The sequence below is a fragment of the Hippoglossus stenolepis genome, chromosome 7 (assembly GCF_022539355.2).
Source record: "Hippoglossus stenolepis isolate QCI-W04-F060 chromosome 7, HSTE1.2, whole genome shotgun sequence".
NCBI classification, from domain to species: Eukaryota; Metazoa; Chordata; class Actinopteri; order Pleuronectiformes; family Pleuronectidae; genus Hippoglossus; species Hippoglossus stenolepis.
The window spans coordinates 6,779,394-6,803,201 of record NC_061489.1 but is presented as its reverse complement, the minus strand read 5'-3'; the positions used below and the strand labels follow the sequence as shown (position 1 = coordinate 6,803,201).

General features: G+C 41.7%; 1 protein-coding gene across 1 annotated transcript in view; it reads right to left on the bottom strand.

Moving 5' to 3' along the window:
* Positions 1 to 1,070: 1,070 nt before the first annotated feature.
* Positions 1,071 to 23,808, bottom strand: part of myot (myotilin) — a 28,564-nt gene continuing 5,826 nt past the window's right edge. Inside the window, 18 exon segments of the mRNA XM_035161939.2 lie at positions 1,071 to 3,380; positions 6,006 to 6,139; positions 6,457 to 6,622; positions 6,827 to 7,034; positions 7,219 to 7,357; positions 8,233 to 8,270; positions 9,010 to 9,111; positions 9,426 to 9,576; positions 10,469 to 10,694; positions 10,697 to 11,489; positions 12,028 to 12,250; positions 19,790 to 19,991; positions 20,118 to 20,237; positions 20,960 to 20,983; positions 21,348 to 21,489; positions 21,752 to 21,814; positions 22,007 to 22,181; positions 22,362 to 22,414. Coding sequence (XP_035017830.2) covers positions 3,238 to 3,380; positions 6,006 to 6,139; positions 6,457 to 6,622; positions 6,827 to 7,034; positions 7,219 to 7,357; positions 8,233 to 8,270; positions 9,010 to 9,111; positions 9,426 to 9,576; positions 10,469 to 10,694; positions 10,697 to 11,489; positions 12,028 to 12,250; positions 19,790 to 19,991; positions 20,118 to 20,237; positions 20,960 to 20,983; positions 21,348 to 21,489; positions 21,752 to 21,814; positions 22,007 to 22,181; positions 22,362 to 22,369 — 3,057 coding nt within the window. The 5' untranslated portion in view covers positions 22,370 to 22,414 and the 3' untranslated portion in view covers positions 1,071 to 3,237.

Below are 23,808 nucleotides of genomic sequence, written 5' to 3'. Positions count from 1 at the left end.
ATGTCTTAAAGGGCCCATATTGTGTAAAACACATTTTCTGGGCTTTTACTATCCGTAATGACTTGGAGGGGGTCAGAGGGACCCTGTATGAGTCATGGGTTCGCACTCGTCTCTCAGCCCCACCCAGCCACTACCAGTCCAGCCTCCGAAACCACTTTAAACCACTGATATATCATCTTAGGGGTACCAATACCTCAAATTAAATCCCATAAAGGTGTAAAATATGGGCCCTTTAATGAGCACCATCACACCACTATGTCATCTAAAAAAAAAAAAAACACATTACAGGACTTAAGTTCAAATTCATAGCTTCATTCACATACACTGTATATTAGAGCAACTTTAGAAACACATAGAGAAGTAGCACCAGCTTAAATTCAGACACATTTAAATTCTGAAGCTCAAACATAAGATCTTCCCCCATTCGAAAAGGAGGGACATATTTTAGGCCTTAGTATACTTTTACTAAGACATTTTTATCTATACTAAAATTATATTTTGACTTTTTAATGCTTGACTATACAATGACATTTTTACAATGCCTTCCTAGACTTTTACATCTTTATGATGACTTACTATACTATGACATTTTTATTATCACTTAATATACTATAACATTTTTATAATGACTTTCTATACTATAAAAATGTATGACTTACTGTACGATGAAATTCCTATTATCACTTACTATACCAATGACATTTGTATGTCTTACTCTACAGTGACATTGTCATGACTTATATACCATTTACTTTTTTACTTATACAAAATATTTTTATCACTAACTTTACGAAGACATTTTATGCCTCACTATACAGCAATTGTAAGACTTTGTATACCATGATGCTTTTTATGACTTACTTTAATGAATTATTTTAGCTTCTTACTATACTATGACATTCTAGTGTCTTACTTTGTAAAATTTTTATGACCTGCCATAGTATAAAATGTTTTGCTTGTTTTTGTTTTCATGCCTTTAGCAGATGGAATCATGAGCCCTTATCTCTCAGAGCATCATTAGTCTTTGCCATCCATTAAAAAAGAAAAACATATTTAGCTGGAGACAAAGCCAAGGTCACAAAGACTTTATTCCTCATTCATCCGGTGATATGCAGAGGTTCTCACACAACAAACATATACTTGAGGAGAGTTACACACGTCTACCTGCGTTCAAACTGTCAACAGAAAGGGCCTAACTTACCAAACTATGCTGGTGCTTTAAATAAATTCAACGTTTAACCCTGTTTGATCTAAACATCACAAAAAACTGTAGAAATAATGCTTTTCATCTCACAAAATGACACTTTCAATTTTACTGTATGAATCCAGTCCAAATACATGAGTTTGGATTGTAAAAAGGGCAGCAGGTACATTGAAACTCTTGTGACCCACACAGGAAGATTTTATGTCTTGCTCTAAAAAGAAATTCCTGCGCTGAGTTGTGACCACACAGGGTTAAAAGCCAGATTTTTGGTTTACATGCAGAAGCAGACAGAAATATGTGGTCTTGGTGAAATGACCTCCTGGCTAGCAATAATAACAACAAGCAGTTCCAAGGTAAGCAGGCAAAACAAGCCTTTTACTGAAATGTCATTTTGAATGAGCCTCTGGTCAGAAGTTGAGTACGGCATAACTGGACACAGGCTGACAAACTGATTCTGATTGAAAACCCATTTTTCAACTGAACATTATGATGCAAACATGCATCAAAAGAGAAAAACGTCTCTCCTCCTGGGTTAAGTGTAAAACATGTTTTATCTGCACTGCAGATGTGATAAAATGTAAACTTCAGTCAATAATTCAGATTTGAGAGTGCAGATCTGGTTTAGCGTTCAGTAATGACAGCCTGTCACTCTTTGTCCAACTCGTTGATATTGTACATCTCTGGCTGCAGCCCTTTGCAAGAGAGGGACAACTTAAAGTACAAATAACGATAACATAATTACTTCAGCTCAAATAAATAGTTTCATTCACATACACTGTATATTAGAGACCAACGTTAAAAACACATATTAGGCTGAATTTATATCACAGCGGAGAATCTGAGCAGTGACCACCATCTAATCTCTCTTAAAACCACAGGGAAACACAACATAAGATGAAAGGCAACAGCAGCTGTAATTCAGACACATTTAAACTCCGAAGCTCAAACATGAAAATATCCCTTTACAACTCCAAGCTAAAGAAAATGAGGGCAAATGCTGGATGAGACACTCACAGTTGTCATGATTAAAGTGCAGTGACAGATGTTGGCAGTGTTGGATTGTGGGTATTGTACAGACCAAAGAACAAAGCTAGACACTGTATTTCAAGATAATGCACAATTATTAAAAATGAAAGGTGCTTACTCATCATACAGGAGACTCCAATACAAGTCGTAATGTAACGTGTGCTGCTGGAGATTCCCTGTCACCGGTTTTCTATTGGCAAAATGTTCTCCAGACCACATGGGATTTTATGTTGCTGTATTGTGGTTGGCTGCTGGGATAAATCTAGCAGCAGGGTTGAGTCTGCCTCATCTCACCTACGTCTACTGATCCATCCAGGAGCTGGACTGTTCTACTGAGAGCAGACAGGACAGGCACATGAGGAGAAAGGGACAGGTGTGCAGAGTAGAGAGGCTTACGGGCATGTATCAAACATGAGCCTGAACTAGAAAGATGGTGAAACAGCCGGAGTGGGCACAGCAGTGACAGACAGCACCAGATGGACAATATGAGGAGTGATTACTTGGACTAACAGGGCATTTGACCACCATTTTGCCTCATAGTAGATACCAGTGTTCGTGAAGGTTAGGGTGGTTTCCTTGAGGTATTTGAAACAATCTCTACAAGGCCATTTCGGAACTTTAACTAAACCTGTGACAGTTCAAGGACGATTTGTTTTGCGAGCTTGTAAGCAACACTAAGATATACATTTTCTAATAACAGTGAAGAATCCTCTAATACTGCATCACAGCTATTGCCTTTTACAGATGTTCACAGATGCGGCTTAGTCTTGAATATTTGACGAAGCTTATCTGCCTTGTACATCAACCACAGTGTTGCTTGTTTAGGTGCATTTATTCAACCTGATCTGGATTGGCTTCCAGAGTACTCAGAGACATGTGCTCATCTGCTGCGGTGCTACCAGCCTCAAACTCAGAACTGTCTCTGCGTGGACATTACAGTTATCACAGACTCTGGCCCAGTGTTACAGTTCAGAGATGAGGGCTAAAGGAGGATGCGAAGGTGTGGCCTACAGCTCTTCACTCTCGTACAGCGGGGCGGTGTGCTGGGCGGGGCTCTCCACAGTCAGCGTAGGCACGTGGCTCAGAGACGACAGCAGCTTCAGGGTCTTTGAGCCAGGGGGCGCTGTTTTCATGGCTTGGGTTTTGCGAGCTGGGAGGGGAACAGGACAAGGAGCGGTGAATGATTTACATTCGACAACAGGATTTTTTTTTTAGTTGGGATAACAGTGATTTGGAAGTGATCATTATGATCACCAACACATATTTCGTAATTTTACGACCGTATCAGCTAACTCATGTGATTTTTTGCCTCAAAGATTATTGGATTTAAAACATATTTTAGAAATTTTAGTTATACCTACAGATGTTTTGAATAGTGAATGCAAAAAATCGGAATCATTTATTATTGATTTTCTCCCATTACAAGCACATGAAATTGTGTCTATACTGAAGCAACAGTACTGAGTAATATCCAGCAGCAGGAGAGAGAAACTGTTTTTACAGATCTGCACGTTTCATGATTATTCATATAAATCATATACAGTGTATATACTATATATATGTATATGCACTGTATGACACTACTGGTGTCACCACCAACAGCAGCAGCAGATTTGACTGGTGGTTGGACTCATGCTGAACATTCTTTTCATGCCAGGTGTCTGAAAATAACTTGTCTGGACTGCACGCCACAGCACAGGACGGCCCAGTCAGATAAGTAACCAACACACAGTTGTGTTGAACAATGGCTGCACAGTTCTCCATGTTTCACCTTCCCACTCTAAACAAACACAACTACTAATTTGTTTCATTCACTGATGGACTAAGCGTAGCAGAGGGTACAGTGGGACTGAGTGTTTAACAGGATGAATGTGTGTATCTGAACTTTAAGGTGTGTCAGTGTTTGTTTATACAAACATGTATGTGAATGATTGTCACTGTTTTCTCTACAGATCAGTCCTGTCTGTGTGCCATTAAACCCCACTGATTCTTGCACATGTACAGATTATAATCAAATATAACTACTTTTGTCATGAAGACTCAAAATGTAGAGCATGTTGTATGACAAACATCTTTCAAATCATACCCAGAACAGACCAAAGGGGCCAAAGAGGTCCACTGTAGCAAATCAAAAGGATCCAAGTCCCTGTATATGTAACAGACAGCATCCTTTGAGCTGCACAAATAAACCTGGTAGTGAGTAGATTTCTGCTAAATCTGGGAAATTATTGAGCGGTTTTCGGACTTGATGTCCACCTAATTGGGTCTGGACTTTCTTTGCCATTCACATATGAAGAACGCAGCAGGAGATTCTCCGCTCAGACACGTTCAGAACAAAACAGAAATCTCTGGAGTGTTCAGGTGAGGGGTGACGCAGCAGACAGAGGCAGGATGAAACGTATTAATTCCACTGTGGAGAATATATTTTTTTCTCCACAGCACATACACACTGGCATCTGCTCTTAGAAGCAACAACACATCCATTCGCTTGTGATGAATCCTGCTTTTCACATCGGCTCATTCAGAGTTTGTACGAGTGGGCTGGCAGGAGAAACTGTGCGTTTTCACAGACAGCCCCTCGGCAGAATGTCAGGAGATTATCCGGAGATCAGGGCATGTCTGAAAGCAGCTATACAGAAAAGCAGATTTGTAAGAATTTCAGGCAATGAGTTTAACAGTGAGCAAAAACACAAACCTTCAAACTTGTATTAGTCAAATGATTAGTAAATGTGTAATACCTTCATTTACCTTTTGTTTGCTTTAACATTACGCTGTAATTCACACACACCCACAATGATGTGGAAATGAACTCACTGCAAATTCCACTCATGACTGAAGAACGTTCACTAACTGTGACTCTCACACTAGCTGCTTTCAGACATGCACTGAACTCCGAATTATCTCCTGACATAGAGAACGCAAATGATAGAGTGAGTGTTGCCACACATAAAGAAGACACCAACAAAGATTTTAAGAATTGAGGTTTGACGATGCGCTATGAACAAAAAGTTTTGATCCCCAGAGCGGCACTTATATGTCACCTCACCTACCTGCACCACACTTCATCTGAACACACTGGAAATTTCTATGTTGTTGTTGTCTGAGACTTTCCTGCTGCGTTGTTCATGTGTGAAAAGTAACATACGGAGAAAGTTCAGACCCACTTGTATGGACATCCTCTGCCAGTAAAAACGGCTATACAACATATATAAACCACAAGTTGGTATGTACTGTACACTCTGAACCACCTGCAGCTGAGGAACCTCGCTCTTGTGAGGTCCTGTTCAGCTATAGGTTTGTAATCTAAACTCTAGACTCACTTTCAGCTTTGCTGCTCAGCTGAGCAGTGCAGCTCATGTGTAACAGAGGGTCAGGCACTTTTCTCTGCAGCCTTTGTCACTCCTCTCACTCAGCTCCATCTCCACACAGCAGCTGTGATATGTGATCAAGCAGAAACCTAATAGCCGTGTTGTATGGACGGCCTCCATACTTATCACTCTGACTTGGTGATCATGCAGTTTACTTTCGGTAAGCTGAACAGGTCGATGCCTCTTATCGATATATATCAAGTTTCCGCTTTATCATATAACCACATTTGTTTAACGTGTTCCAGAGTGTGGAGGTGGATCCAGTGCAGCATTGAGCGTACAGCACTCTCCATCTGTTGTTTGAGCTTACAGCCGGGGCTGCTATGGTAACTACCAGGCTATCTCGCACAAGAGACAGCTGAGACGAACCTTTACGGCCAATTTGCATAAACACACAGTGGACTTACTGCCTACATCCAGCCTGGCGTTGCATGTGGACATGCCAGCTTCATTAATGGCGGAGAGCGTGTACCAGCCAGCATCAGTCTTCAGCAACCTCTCTATCAACAAGCACTGCCGTCCTGAACCGTCCTGGTACAAACTGAGACAAAAATTACAATATTACATTTTATCACTTGGTTCACACACTGCGCCCAGTGTCAGGGGACAGGCTGAAACACAACAAAAAACACAGACACAATAAATGGGAGTCATTAAATGGTGATCACTGATTAAATGAGGCACTCCACTAATTGTTTGATATGTTTAATCATGAGTAGGGCTAGTCTCTGTTGTTTTTGTGAAGGTGGTGTGAAGTTCGGGAAAAACTTGATTCTTAACATTCCTTTAAACAAAACGTGCTTATACGATGATTTATGAAATTTATATTTTTTAAGTAGGACATTTACAAACACCCACCTCATTCTGCTGGGGTCAATGCGCAGCATGTCTTTATCTTTCTTCCAGTGAAGCTGTGGAGGAGGGGAAGCGTCCACTTTACACTCTAACCTAACAGTGTCGCCCTCTAGAGCTCGAGAGTTCAACATCTTCTGCACAAAGGTGGGAGGACGGAGAGCTTCCTGGGCTGAGAGAGCAGAGGAGGTTGACTGAATCTATCAGTGCAGCTCACATTCATCAACCACAGAAAATTGAACATGATTCCAGCAAAAACCTTCCAAAGGTACTGTAGGTATGATTCAGTTCAACCAATTAGACCATTAAGCTGCATCAGGCTGAAATTCTACATAATAAGTCATTTCAACCTAAAATCTAGCACTTCTAACTTTACCTAGGACGTCGAGCCTCATGGAAAACCGGCTCTCCCCAGCTCGGTTCCTGGCGACGCACTCATACACACCAGCATGGTGCACTGTGACAATCTCTATGATGAATGAGTGCATCCCCTTCTCACACACCAGCATCTTATGGTAGTCGTCTGGACGAATGGCTTTGCCGTCCAGGTACCAGCAGACGTCTGGTGTAGGGAGGCCTCCGACCTGAAGAGAGGAGCAAGGTTTTTTATTTCCCCTTTATCTATCCCTTACTTGATCACATCACTATCACACCTATTTATTGAATGTCATATATACTTAAGGCCCTGACCTTGTAGCAATACAGACACAAGTGTATTAATAAAGCTGGAACAGTTAAGATCTTGGTGTTATTGCGTGAAGGATTCACCTTGAAGTCAATCCTACAGAAGCGTCCCTCCTCCACAGTGAGGTCTGAGGGAATCAGTAGGAAACGAGGAGCATAACATTTCTCCTGGATGGCTGACCCCTCATTTCCCCTCTCATCTCTCCCTGAGTGCTGCTTCCCCCTGCAGAGGGAGAGAAAGATTATTTATTCATAACAGCACTTCACCTCACTTTCAATAACTGAATTTTACAGTCCACTAGTTTCTGCACACACACACACACACACACACACACACACACACACACACACACACACACACACACACACACACACACACACACACACACACACACACACACACACACACACACACACACACACACACACACACACACACGGTTCTGTTCCTGTCCTCAGACAGATCTGCTGCTGTGTGAGGAGCTTGAGTCACTATCCTGTATCTCTCCTGACAAACAGGTTCATTTTTAGAACACTCTGTAGATTTGGGATTTTTATGAATACTTCTCTGGATTCCTGAATAGATAAATACTTGAGAATACTTTCAATGGCCCTCTTTTTGAATACCTTAAAAATACTATTGTGTTGCAAAACGTTAAATAATTCATCTGGTGGTTCCCACCTCAGTCTACAAATCTGGTCAGACAATTTAGTTTCACTTTAAATATGGTTTCTCCTTGATGCAGCAAACTGGCATTGGTAAAAAAAAACTTTACAGAAACATATATTTGTGTTTCAAGAGGGCAACTTGGATATATGTTACCACATCACTGCCCATGAGGGTTAGTGTTAGGGACTGCACAGAGCAGCTCGAGGTTCAGCTGCCGCATCAAATGGACAAAAACAAAAAGTGTCACAAGATCACAAGCTGGTATTCATGAGCTATTTTTAAATGAAGTTTTACAGCAGCATAGATGTAATAAATACAACTATGCTGGACAGGAATTCAGAGAAGAAATTCTATTTCCAAGATTGTAATGTTGAGTGGAAACATAGGTCAATAAATATCAGCAACATTGATGCTTAAATTGTATTTACCATAGTCCACCTGTGTGTCTTCCTTCTGGTGATTCTGGCTGTAACAGAAAACAGATCGGCAGAGGAATTATAGGTTTGAACTTTGAAAACTAACAACACTGGTAAACAGGTTCAAGGAGGGTGTGTGTGTGTGTGTGTGTGTGTGTGTGTGTGTGTGTGTGTGTGTGTTCTGACACAATACTCCTGTTGTCACCAGTGAAAGGGGCTCGTTCTCAGAAAGCAGGCCAGAAATAGCTGCTGACAAACCATGTTGGCTTGAGAGGACATGCGTGTGTGTCCCTGAGTGTGTACATGCACGTGTTGTGTGTTGTGTGTGCGTGAGTGTGAAAGACAAAGAGAATAGATGGCAAAAAGCCCTGCAAGAGGTGCTTGTGGACATCACAATTCTGCGCGCATGTGCGCGCACGTGCGCACACACACACACACACACACACACACACACACACACACACACGCACACGCACACACGCACACACGCACGAGACAGCTCACTGGGGCTGCTGGATTTACTGCCGGGCTTTTTCAGCTTTCAGGAGGCCCTGAGTGGAAACAGTCTCCCTGTGCAGCCATTCAAACCCAAATGACTGTAATAATGTGTGGGCAAATTTACTTAATAGCAAAATTAAACCTAATGACTTTTGGACAAGAGCCAACATAAATCTCTGTGCAGCACGGCCAGCACTGCAACACACATCAGGAGAATCTGAAACACACCATCAGAAGGATTGTTGTGATAATCACGATGTCCAATGACAACATGAAAGTTCGATGTCGTACCTGGTCGAGTTGTGAGTCTGAAAGATTGTCTTGGTCAAACATGTAGTTGGCGTTGTCTGGACCCAGCAGCCTACGAGCCATACGCTCCTCATAGGACAGTTTCTGTCAAAAATGAAGCTTTATACTGTTGAATTGGAATTTGTCACACACACATAGAAAGTGTGCTGTGATGTGTGTTGGTAAACTACTATTACTATTGTTATGTTCAAACAGACACAAACTGCGTTAAATGCAAATGGTATAAAAAGTGTATATGTGCAAACACACTTTGCAGGACACACACACACACACACACACACACACACACACACACACACACACACACACACACACACACACACACACACACACACACACACACACACACACACACACACACACACACACACACACACACACACAGAGGAGAAACACACCTGGCTATTTCTCCTCCTGGCCTCCTTTGAGCGCAGCTTCTTCTCCAGATCCTGCATGAGAGCGTCTTTGGAGCCCTGGATGTCTTCATCTGTGGAACGAGAAGAAGAAGGCCGAGGAGGTACAGACTTCCTCAGAATGGGCTTGGGGGGGCTGGATGAGAGTGACACAGAACAAAAAGAGGGAGAAAGAGAAGATGAAAGAAGCACAAGAAGGAAGGGAAAATGAAGCACGGTAGAATTAAATGCATTGACTTTGGAGACAGCAGTGAGTATTTTAAAGTGCCCTATATGCTCGCTTCATGGTTTTATTATATTTTATTGTATTGTATATAAAAATGGACAATGTGTCTCCACTTCCTCCCAATATCAAGAAATGAAGCCAAAGTATCCCAGATTTGAATGCTGCCATCTAAACACATGGGAAATCAGAATCTGCAAAGTAGTGATCGGGGATGATACAGTTCGGCAACATGGTCCAGCCGATACAGCTTTCAATTTTTATGTCATCAAATAAGTAATTTTGACGTGTACTTTGACCTTTTAGTTTGGTCCATGTCCCATCAGCTAACATGGAGGAGGCAGGATAGCGATCCAAACACTTTGGCTTCACTTTTGGGGAGCAGCCATATTGTCCATCTTAAGATACAGCCTATGAGTTCAACTCAGAAGAAACCTTAAAAGAGTGAACACTGGTTTCTAATTATAAACTGGAAACAGCAATTTTCTTAAATCAGCAATTTTCTCAAGGATTATATTTTGAAGGTTCCTATCATTATCCAGGTGATCTAAAGTCTGTAGAAAGTTGATTTAAACCAGTGAACATGATTTTATTTTCACCATTAACATAAACTAACCTCTTCTCAAATGGTGGACTGAGTGTAAAGGTAATGCTGAAATAAATGACAGTTACAGCCTCTTCACACCTCCTGCAATCATCTGTTCTTTCTGAATAATTGTTTACATCTTTCTACACAAACAAGTAGTGGGACATTTTGTCATGTTCATGCATCTGTGCATATCAAATGATGTATACTGTGACTCACATGTTAGGCATCCCCTTGTAGCTGGCAGGTAGAGAGACCACAGCAGGTGGGACTCTGTTCTGACTGTTGGGAGTGTTGGGTTGTTGGAGAGAGAAGGAGGGAGAGAGAGGGGAGCGAGGGAGGGAGGGAGACAATGGGGGAGGCTGCTGAGAGATGGAGGAAGGTGAGGGGGACATCCTTATGGGTAGCAGAGGGCTAGAGGGGGACAGCGGGGAGCGGGAGGGGAGATGGAGGGAAAAGGAAGGTTGGAGTTGGGAGACAGTTTGGATGAGGAGAAAGGGGAGGGCAGCACAGAGCAGAGGAACGCGGCGGGTGCTGACATGATATCCTGGTTGGCCGGCAGGGTGGCACTGCCTAGGCCGGTGGCACTAGGGACACTGGGGGTGAGGGTGATGGTGGAGCGCATGGTCGTGCGGGGGAGAGAGGATAAGGGGGAGGCTGGGAAAGGGGAGGAAGCAGCAGAGGATGAGGGGGTGGTAGCAGTGGGGCTGAGCAGAGGGGCGGCGGAGGAAAATGGAGGCACAGCAGAGGAGGCCGGGGTGGAAATGGGAGAGCTGAGGCTGGAGGAGGAGGGAGAGGACTTGCCCGTTCCATTGGCCTGGGTTTGAATCTGTCTCTGGGCAGCGGACTGGGACTGGTTCTGACTGAGGCTGAGAGACTGAAACTGGGACTGGTTCTGACTGAGGTTGAGAGACTGAAACTGGGACTGGGTCTGTGACAAGGACTTTGACACTGACTGAGTTTGAGCAAATGACTGACTTTTCGATGACTTGGTTGTTGCTTGACTCTGTGTCTCTGTGACACCGAGACTATTCTGGGAGCTGTTGAGGTTCAGTTGGGAGTTATTCTGGTACTCCTGAGCCTCCCTCTGCACACTCTCATAGCTGGGTGCCTGGAAGGACGCCTGCGACTGAATGAAATGCCTCGGTCGCTCATAGTTGAAGGCACTGGGAGGGAAGGTGCTCGGCTTGAAGGTCGGCAGGTCTGACAGGTTCATGTTGTTGCCTCCTGACTGGGAGGACTGGGAGAGAGAGAGGAAGGTACGAAAACTCAGACACAACATGGCAAAAATAACACTCAAGGAGAAGTTGAAAGCATCAGTGTTGGAAGATGTTTGTTCTTGTCTACTAATACCAACAAGAACTCTATGTTAATGAACTTCAATAGACACATAAGTAGGTCTATGAGACTCAACTCATGTTGTTTCCTTTTAAATCCTGTGTAAATCTAATAAAACCCAAGCCTCTTCCATGGTATGAGATTGGACATGGAATAAAAGTTAAAAGTTCCTAAATATTTCTAATCAAACTGATGTATGTTCAAGTTCAGTGTCATAATTTACGACTGCGACTGACTCGCAATTTGCAGAGAGCCTACATACAAAGACAGGACCTTGACACCTACAACAGGAAGTAGAGATGCATCATCCATCTTTTTATACTGTCTATGTTTAATCTTATGCCATTTCCATTCAAGCTTTTGAACATGACACACAAAGACAGTATTTACATATGATGGCAGCAACAAATGACAAAACGTAGGGTGAGAAATGTGCGTACATTGAAACTGAGCTTGCTTGGGCTGAACAGCTTGGGTGTCTGAGCTTTTTCCTCGTCTGGAGCTTGTGGTGGTGGTGCGGGTGGCAGGGGAGGGCTGGGTGTACAGGCTTGGATCGCGACCTCTGGTGACCTTTGGCCTTCTGAACTCAAGGCAATGAACTCTTCCTCGCCTTGACTGAAGGGTCTTTCAGAGGAGTGGTTGGAAGGCTGAGGCGCTGGAAAACTGACAAGAAACGCACAGACATATTAACTAAAGGTTTGCATGTGTTTATAAAGATATATAAGATACAGGTTCCAGGATGGGAAGTGAAGAGGGAGCATGATGGGTGAGCTACAGAAATAGCCATCATGAGTCCCCCACACAGGTTCTTTCCAGATCCTCAGATCTCCATGCCGTTCACAAACCTATAAAGTCGGCTCCACCTGGAAATAAGACCAGTATTCAAAGAGCCTCAGACACAAATTAATTAATTAATTGAAGTTTGACACTGTTTTAATTCAAGTTGTTTTTCCTGAGTTGCGTTGAGAGTGGGCCAGGGATGAAGGAAAGGTATGGCTGCTGATCAAAGAGTGTGGACAGAGCAGATGTACAAAGTAAAATATGGCCTTATTTTGGTTAACAGTTGACAGTCAGGCCAAGTCCACGGACACCACAAAGCTTGTCTGTAAGTTGTTTAGAAGCTACAAAGACCAAGGGAGCCAGAGCATCTCTCCGACCGGTAATATGCAGGTCAAACATGCAAGTTATTATGACAAGTTGATGTATTTGACCATCTGAGTTTGCCATAAAGGGCAAAGATAACTGCTTCATTTGTCTTTATATCTTTAGCAAACTCAGAAATGAGGCAAATATCTCTAGCACAACAACTTCTAAATAACAAACATTCATTCAAACATTCATCCAATGTACATGCAGATCAAAAACACCTGTTTGAAACGATCATTGACTCAGTACTGGTAATGGTTAAGTCATGTACATCTTTTAGAGCGCAGACCTCCACCAATGAGGAGTCTTCTAATATCAGAAATCTTATAGTAAATCTTATATGCTGTTTAAAAGGTGATATCTGTTACAAAGTCAAGTGTAGTGTACATCAGATTACTGCATCCCATGTACAAGCTTGATGACTTTCATTCAATTATTTATAGTAATCCATTTATTTATGTTCTAAATGTTCTAAATAAACAGTTTTGTTGTTTATAAGTGTTCATTCTATGCTCATAAAAAGTAAAAAATCACAATCTTCACTCAGGAGCAAGAGTCTGTCTTCAAACTTCAAATAAATAATATTGTGAAATTTATCATAATAGCAAAGATGTTGACTCGATGTTTGCACTCGAGTCAACATCTTTGCTACTTTTCTATTTAGTCAGATTGGATTGGAAATGGACAATGAGAACAGGCTCGTGGTGTTGAGATACCTGGCCAGGTATCATGTAAAACTCATACTTCTGGTATTGTGACTACACTATCTCCTGAGAGGGAAGAAACTCAATTTCAAAGTGAAGACTAGGATGGGAGTCAGTAGAAATTCACCAAGGCCCAACAGTCCCCTTAAATTCAATCAAGCTGCACCAAATTGCACACACACTAGAAATCGGTCCTCTAAAAGTGCATGATTTCTTTCATCGAGTTCCATGAATTTTCCCCTGGGAAATCAGTGAAAATGTCCAAAAAGAAAACTTGCAATGTTAAAGAAAATGATTTAAAAAAATCCCTGATCAGCACCAAAATTGAATGGGTTCTTCTCTGACCCGTATCACATCCTTCCACCAAGATACATGGTAATCCATCCCGTAGTGTTTGTGAAATCTTGATTAAAAAAAACAACCAACAAACAAACGTGTTAGACGTAATGATGAACTATTGGTAAAAACAGTTGCTCCTTAGAAGAGGAGTGTAAACATCCAGTTGGAGAAAATTAAAGTAAGAACAGAACGGGAGGAAAAGTGGAGCTGACCAACAGTTGCTGTTGACATAACAACCAGTGGTCGCCATGTTGCCACCACATTCATCCAAAGCCAATTCTGCACCAGCTTTATAATGTTGGTTACAGCCTCATGATGTTGTTCCAGTGGGCGACTCATTGAGTACCATGACTGACTCAGATATTTCCCATCAGGGCCCAAGTGATGAAAAACCAAGCAGTGATGAAAACACGACTGCAGAGTGATTCCAGTGTGGCTGCTATGGCACAAGTGAGACTTGTCTAATGAGAGTAACAGATCTCATTTCAGCCTCCTCAGTAGTTTTGTGTCTGTAATACCAAGCCTGGCTGGTCCTCCTCTTTTCTGCTAGGAAAGAATTTTGTTCCCATGACTACCACGTCGTTGGGGCTACGCAGGAGTGTAATGACAATAGCAGTCTGTCTCTTCGCTCTCTCTCTCTCTCTCTCTCTCAAACACTCAATTACACATACTCACTGTTTTTCTGCATTTCTCGTGAGGGCACGAGGGCACAAACCCAATCGTTTTTTCAATCATACAAACACCTCTGATGTATGACTACTTGGACTGATCACACTGCTAACGCCACCTCAAGGAAACACAGGCTAACCTTGGAGCTGATGGGTGAATGTCTAAATAAATAAGGAACCACACCAAGGCTACAGGATATCAACAACCAAACTGATCACTCTTTTTCCAGATGATCCAGTTATGTTATGTGGTGAAATCAAGATTGTGTGTGTTTTGGAGGATAAGTGGTGAAAACAATTGTGTCTTAATGCTAGGGCTGTCACTTCTTATTCTAAATTTGAAAGTCAGACCTGAAATAACCTGTTCAATTTCAAAATATACAGTCTTGGGGAGGTGGGGGTGGGGGGGGGCCAAGGCGTGCAGATTTAGATTCATTACCTCACAGTTGACAAGAGTAAAGTCAGAAGAGTAAAGTCAATAAGAGGACTTATGGTGGTGCTATGGTTCTTTCCTGGTCCTAGGCCTAGTTAATTAACAACTTTTGTTATATATCCAAAGACCAACCTGAATCAAAAACTTTCATGAAGCCTATAGTCTGAACGATAAATTGACAGCTGAAACAATCAAATAACTATATACTAGCCACAATATAATATTTTCTAATATTTAGTGGTTGTACACTGTGAACAGGATAATATCTGATGGCTACATTTTACAGTGGAAAACTAAAATGGTCAGTGATCTCTGATGGAGAGAAATTATGTTCACATCAGTTAATTATCACGATAGATGTCACTTCTTGTTGTAAAGACCGATTACAGCAAAACATTTGACAAATCTGAGAAAGGTCAATTATGTGACAAACTTCCTCACTGTGCTTAAACAATGCACCAGTAATATATGCATATTTATTGAACTTTTGCTATATTGCTATAGACGAAAACTATATTCGGATTATTATTACCTACACCAAGGATTTATGTTTTCACCCTTGTCCGTTTGCTCATTGGTTGATTTGTTTGTTTGTTACCAAGATTACGCAAAAACTACTTGATGGATTACCACAATACTTGTTGGAAGGATGCAGAATCAGTCAGGGAAAAACCCATTCAGTTTTGGTGAGGATCCAGATCAGGGGGCAAATCCATTTATTTATTTTATCACTTTCTTTCACATTGCGAGATAGGGTGTTTTTTAAAAACATTTTCACTGATTTTCTAGGGAATAATTCAGAATCTTGATGAAAAAACTCAGGCACATCTTGGGGACTGAAATCTGATCTGATATCTAAGTGAGTGAAATTTGGTGCAGCTTGATTGAATGTAATGGGACTGTTGGGCCTTGGCGGAGTTATGTGCTCTACTGAGTGCCATTCTAGTTGATTATGTTGTATCGCCCACCACTGTTCTACATAACCCCAAACATCTTTCTGCGGTTTCTCTACTGACATCTCTCGTTACTAATCAACTTGTATAAACGCTGCCAAGGCCAATACTGATATATCTGTAGTGAGCTAATATTGGCTGGAAGTATTATCCCGACTGAGCTCCAACACAGATATTTTGGCTTGACAGAGCAGGACCAGCACAGGTGGCGATAACAACATTAACAATGGCTCCAGTGAACTGTGCTGGTAAGCCATGGCAGACAGAGACAAGCATGCACATTACGCACACTGCAGGGACTAATGTTACCAACTAAAAGTCAACCGTTCCTCATCTTCTCTCCTCTTTAAAAGGTCAACAGCCAACATACTAATGCAAAATGCTAACACGGGTATCTTCCACAAAAACTCATCCATGACTATCATATGTGCTGCAGTAGCTTTAGATGTAACTATGTGAAAGTAACCTGTGTGAATAATTACTGCCATGGCATGTGTCCCTCTGTGTTTGTGAGATTAAGTGGGCAAAGCTATATTAGTCTTGGAATTCGGACATCAGCTGGCAGGTGCAGACACTGTACTGGTGACCCAACCCTTTTGACATGCCCGTGCACGCGCATGCAGGCACCCACGCATGGTATTGTGGGTAGCAGCACATTAAGCTGTTAGTCCTCTGACTGATGACAACAGAGGGACAGCAACATGGACGCTTCATAGGATCTAGAAGCAGAAAATACTAGTTTCTGATGGATCCTCAAATATTCCAACCTTACAGTGAGATACAGTAGATCATCCATACAGAGTTTTGTGTTTTTGGCGACAGCGACGGCACGTCAGATTTACTCTGGGGGAAAATGAATTCTACTAAATGAAGAGGAAAGGCTTGAGAGTTTATACCAACAACAAAAAACACTTCTTTACAAAATAATTCTTAAATCTGCCAAAAGTCATAAGTGGCAAAAGTCATTGATGAAAAAAGACACACAGTATTTCGACAGCTGAATCTTTACCCAGCCATAATAAGGACACTGTGTCTTCATCTATCAGGGACTGTTATATTTATTGAGAAGAGAAAGCTCGCAGCAGCACAATCACCACATGTCTCTCACCAAACAATCAAGACCATCAAAATAATCAGTTAAAGTTCGAGTTGGTCAGAGAACCTCGACTTGACCTTAAAAGCCAGACCGCTGCCAACAGTTTGACAACAACTGCTGTTGTGTGCAGCGCTGAGGATGGGGGGTTCTGAAGGACACAGACGCCATGTCTGCAGTTCACATTACAGATGAGATCATGGTCCTGCACTCTGATATAGAGCGGACACGTTACACTCAGACATATTTCACACCATTAAACCCTCACTGGAGCTGAATCTGAACCAAAGCGTTGAGACAAACTTAAGGACACGAACAGTAAAACGCCAAAGACACAAAAGCTGAAGAGATCAGATGTTGAAGTAGCACCTGTGGCAGACACCTGTGGTATTTAACATCTGCTGGCGTTTTGCTGTAACATCCAATCCGGTGTTTGCCACGGACGGAGATCGTTTTGCCGGGGCTATATCCAGAAAACTGCAAAAACAATAATGTATCCACAAGCTTGAATCTGATTGGAGAGTTTCCATTTTCTATGACTGCACGTGGATGCATCATCATCACGTCTATTTGGAAGCAGCACACAAATCTGGGAATACTAAACGCTTCCATTAAATGGTTATTTTCTACAACAAGGGCTTTGTTGGTAAAGGACACACAACTATTACAACTCTACACATGAGCTCATGACCACTCAGCTTCAGATCATGCAGCAGCAGCAACAGCAGCCGCAGCACAACACAGACACACTTCTGGTGGTGGACCCTTGAAGCAGCTCCGGTGAGGGTCCACTCACACTCAACTTGGGGATTCACAGCCACAATTGGAGAAACGTGTATTTGGTGACACCCACACAACAGAGTTCTGCAGTTTGTAAAGTCAAGTTTGAACCAGTCTTAATCTGAACTATGAGCAGGCCAGGATGTTTGAAATACAACAACCATGCAGATGAAACTAACCCCCAAAATAGACTAAAGTCCACTTTCCAAGTGCTCTAAACATAGTTTGACCTTCTAAGGAGGACAGAGCCTGTTCAGTTTCCATGACATAAACTAGGAAGGAGAAGTTTAACCGTTACAAACTGAAAGGTATTTGGGTGAAACCCTGGTAGAGAGTGACGGTTTAGACACGCGGGTTAAACGCGTCACTTGTTGAGACGCCGGCAGAATCTCCTCTTACCTCGTCGGAGGTGTCAGCGGCGCGTCCCCCTCCTCACACTGACTCCCTGCACGAGGCGCGACCCGCACTCCGAGAGGAGCGCGAGCCTGCAGCGCCACAGGTGACAGCGCGCGCTCACGACGAGTACGCCACGGGACGTGAGCGCGCTGACCCAGCTGATTGGTCTAGCGTAGTCAGAGCAGTCGTTCAGTTTATTATTATTATTATTATTATTATTATTATTATTATGGTGTTCTCTTGTCCTGTGTTAATGCTCCGGAGCTACTTCAGAATTGCTCCTTGTCATTAGTGATTCCTCCTCAAACAGTTCTACAATATACTTGTAATTCATTTCTTGTTTGCGTGCTGGAAGTGTGCTGAGCTTTAAACAGTGTATGGTGAAAACTTTGTGTTCATCCTTCCTGGTTTATCTACAGTAGGGTTAGGGTTAGGGTTAGAGTCAATGTTTTTCATAGATTGAAACTGAATTTGCTTTATTAGTTTTTCACATGTGTGGTTTAAATATAAGTTGCAATGATTTACTTCACTGCTGTTAGGAAGACAGATATTTGTGGAATTAGTAGGTATGATATTTCAAAGTAAAAATAAAACTTGCTGTGTGGCCGTGTGCTACTGAAGTCGTTAGAGATGCATATGGATTTTTTTTAAATGATCATGTGCGCACCAGATATTAACTTGCACACAAAGATGAAAAAATAATCACCTTTTTGGACTTTAGGGCCTCCGTCGTATTGTTTGCATTCATTCAATTAATTTTTATTAACAATAAATGTTCAAAACTCTTTTCTAAAGCTGTACTTACTTATTAAAGTAATAGTTGCACTTAACCTTGGATTCTAATTATTATTTGGTTCTCATTTGATCTCATGAAGTAAGTTTCGCTAAAAAATTAAAAGAATAAATAGAAAGAAAGAAAGAAAGGAAAAAAGAAAGTAATAATAAAATACAAGAAAGAAAGAAAAAAGAAAGACAAAAAGAAAGGTGAACTTGAAAATGAGCTTGTTTTACAACCATAAGAATTATACAACAGCGACCTCGTCTGGATACAAAGAAGAACTACAAGGTTGTAAAGAGTTCATTTAAAAAAAAAAGAAGGTTGTAATAATGACTAAATGAGTGCATGAATGAATGAATAAATACATAAATAAATACAGTCTTCCATAAACTAAAAACATAAACAGGCTGTCTTTTATTTAAATATAATAATAACGGTTAAATCATTATTGTAATTTAACATTTTAGTTATTGACATTGTCTTGTATTAACAACACTGCAAGATCAACTGTGTTGCAACTGAAGAAAACTAATGACAGGGGTCAGGGGTCATTCCTGCATGTGAGCAATGAATGCAGGAATGAATGTGACTGTTTTATTTATTTACTTATTGTTTGTTTGTATTAACTCAAAATACGACCAATAATTTTATAGCAAGTAGGAGTACTTCACTTTACTCTCAGCATCATGTACTGCACTGCACTGCACCATAAAACAAGTATTATCATCACTGGTTTAAAATAATGGTGTGTGCGTAACACTGAGGTCAGTGTTATATCATGTTTAAAGATACTGAGAGTGACGTCTGTGTGTGAGTATGAGTGTGTGTGTGTGTGTGTGTGTGTGTGTGTGTGTGTGTGTGTGTGTGTGTGTGTGTGTGTGTGTGTGTGTGTGTGTAAGCCATCATACTTACTCCGCAGCAGGCATGTAATCTTCTACAGGGCTGTCGGGCCACTCAGGAGGGGGCAGGTTCATAGAGTCGGGCAGTGGAGGGGGGAAGTCGTCGCTGCCCAGTCTGGTGGACATGTCCTGTTGGAACACGGCCTCGTTTTCCTGTTGGAGAGGAACTGCTTCCTGCTGACGAATGGCCTCGATCTCCAGCTGCTCCTCCAGGTCTGCATGGAGAAGGGGGGAGATGAGAGAACGCTAAAAACAAGACCATTTTCATTTTACTTTATGATGGTAAAGTCTTACAGGTGAACTTCTTCTACTGTATATAAAAATGGATGAGCACATCTCACCATTAAAAACTTCCAGTATTGCTGAGCAGGAGATGGTGCCAAAAGAGTTGTGGGCCACACATTTAAACAGGCCTGAGTCTTCTGGAAATGCCTCAGTGATCACCAGTGTGCACAGCTCCTCTGCAGAGGTCAACACGAGAGCATTAAATCTCAACACATACTGATGGACACACACACACACACACACACACACACACACACACACACACACACACACACACACACACACACACACACACACACACATCACACACACTCACGTCTCTCTATAGTTGAGATGGCATTCATTGACATAATGCCTAACTCTTCCCTTAACCCTAACCTAAACCTAATTCTAACCCTAGAAAGCCAATTCAATTTGTGAGGACCAGACAAAATGTTGGTATTAAACCAAAATTGTCACTCATAACATAACATAGGCACATAGACATACAAGTTATTAACTCAGTGAATCTGTGAGATGAACTGATCACATCAGTAGCTGTTTCAAAATCTTCCATGACAATATATTCCCAAGATGTGTTTCTCTCTTGTGTCCACATGGAGCCGCTAGCTCACTGAAGTAAAAATCGAAAGGTGTTCCAGTCCTCTTCAGCTTCTGACCCCTTCAAATGAAGCAATATCCCACCGTTCATCGTTAGTCATGGTTGTAGTCTAGACGTAGGTTGTTGGCAGTCATTTTGTTTACACCCCACCTCTCATCCAATGTCAGCTGGGATCTGCTCCAGCTCCTTAATGAGCCTCAAAGGATAAGGGGTACAGATAATGGATGGGTGAAGGGGAACCATATTGGGAACCACCTCTTTCTAGTCATTAGTATGAAATCAATATTATGCACTCACCTGGCACTGACGCAGAACTGGCCTCTGGAAAAACAAAGAGAGAGACCAAAGTTAGTTCTGCTGCAGTGAAAACACTGTTTTACATGCTGCTCTTATAATTGAACAGATCTACTGTGAATCCAAGTTACAGTATTGTGTAGTGTACATTATTGAGGTGAGATGAATGTGTTTTATTTTCATGGAAATAAGAATAATGCTCAATTAGGCATCGTCTCCATTTTAATACTGAAGTACTTGGATGTTTAAAACAGCTTCTCTGATGTCACCCAGTGTTGACCATAAACTCAGTGTTGACACAAACCTTCCCTGTAGTCAGGGTGAGGGACTGTAGACCCCAAAGGATTTTCTGAAGTCGAATTAATGACTCAAGTCATAAACACAAACTCACTCTTGCGTAGAATCCTAAAATCATCTGAGTCCAGTATTGTCTCATCCTCTCTGTACCACATGACCTGCAGAGGTGGAGTTCCCCTCAGTCTGCACTCCAGGACCACCAGCTGGCCCTTCACTGTGGACACATCATGCAGACACTAGGCAACGAAGACCACGATGAGGATGGGGATGGGGATGATATTGTCGTTGATGATGATGATGATGATGATGATGATGATGATGATGAGTGAACAGGTGCACAGACAAGGATACAGACACAGATTAGAAGAAGTAAAGGAAGAATTAGAATATATTCATATAGAATCTCTCTCTCTCTCTCTCTCTCTCTCTCTCTCTCTCTCTCTCTCTATATATATATATATATATATATATTTATAATGATAATTCTGATATTTTTACCTTTACAAATGTAGGAGCCACTGCATTCCCTGAAGTCTGTTGATTGTAGATGGGACTCTGAGTCTGGATACAGAGAATGTTCTTTTTTATTTAATTAGCTTAACAATCACTTTATTTCTTCACATATTTGTATAGTCATGCATCTGCAACATTATAGAGAAACAAGTCACATTAGCAAATGTAAATACCATATTTCAATAATATATCGCACATGTCTGTCAAATGAGCTGATTTACCATCATAGGAAGCACCTACCCTCTGAGGGCTGACACACAGCGGCTGCACCAGGCCGGAGTGTCTCTGAGCCAGGAGGCTGGAGGAAGAGGAGGAGCCCGAGGAGCTGGAGAGGAGCTCTCGAGTGGAAGATGCAGAGGAGGAGGAGGAGATGGTCAGAGACATGGTGCTGGTCTTCTTCTGCACCCTCTGGATGCTACACGGGCACACAGTAGGCGGTACAAATCAACAGTGAAAGGATTATATCAGTTTATGTTTGTGTTTGTCAATGTGTGTGTGTGCGTGTGTGTGTGTGTGTGTGTGTGTGTGTGTGTGTGTGTGTGTGTGTGTGTGTGTGTGTGTGTGTGTGTGTGTGTGTGTGCACAGTCATACTTACTGTGCCATGTTTCAGGCGCTCCAGGAGGCAGTGACTGAGGTTTGTTTTTCTCTCTATAAAGACAGGAGCACAGCGTCAAACATCTCACACTGACTCTAACCACAGCTTCTATCACAGTGCTGCAGACACTTGTTGCTGTGGACACACGAGTCTGAGCATGTATCACCACATGAATAATAAGTAAGGTTACGAGAGAGTGTGCATGGTCAGTAAAATCCATCCTAGGATGCATAAAGTGATTTCTGGATGAACCAGCAGTGTGTGTGAGTTGTGTGTGTGTAGTGACAGATTGTTGGGAGTAAGAGATAGATGTGACACGTGCAGGTTAGAAGCATACTTAAAGGGTCAGTGTATAGAATTTAGTGGTGAAGTTGCATGTTGCAGGTGAATCCCCCATCACCTCACCCACCCCTTCCAAACATGAAAGAGAACCTGTGGTAGCCTTCAGTTGTCATAAAAACTCAAAAAGGGTTTAGTTTGTCCAGTCTGGGCTACTGTAAAAAAACATGGCGGCCTCCATAGAGAGGACCCACTCCTGATGTAGATATGTAGATTTAAATATAAAGGGCCCATTCTAGGGTAAAGAAAACAACAATTCTTACAATTTACATGAAACACACTACTGAGAACATCACCAGGATTATTTAATATTCAATTTCTGCCAATAGATCATTTCACACTGGACCTTTAAAACATTGAACTTAACATATAGGATGTCATCAGTCAGCATCTTCTATTAAGCCAGATGGACCTTTCCTCAGTTAAAAGCAGCACATTACCACTGTCAGAAGTCAGGTTATGTTCTTCTATGAAATCTTACAAAAGATGCTCAAGAGATCTTCAGTTCTATAACTGTTCTTCTTTATGTACTGTTGTCAAGTGGCAGTTCACCCTGACGTCACCCATTGGTTTGTGAACTGCTGTTTTGAAGTTTGAAGATAATGTTGATTAGTGTTTTTCAGGTAATCATATCATTTGCATCACCTGCATGTAAAGTTAGAATTTTAAAATTTTGGGAAATAATTATATGTGAATGAAATCAGATGACTTCATTGGGTGATGTCACAGAAAGAGGCGGGGTAAGTGTCAATCAGAAGCCATACTTGGGAACGCAAAGGTATATGACACACAAAGGTACGTGACACACAAAGGTACGTGACATAGGATTCTGACAAGATTAATGTTGAGGATACAAATCTGTAAAAATAAGTGTTACTTACTGTTATCAAATTATGCTTGTGATGTATTCAAACAACAAAATATGTACTGGGTTCTTAAAAATGTGTTTTACTTGTTCTAAAAAATATATATATTTTTAGTTATCCCACTTTATCAAACATGATTGATAATCTGGGACAGTCATTTAAGTTCTCTTAATGGTGAAACATGCATTAAGGGACAGAAGTAAAACAATGATAAAGTAAAGGGATGTAGCATATGATCTGCA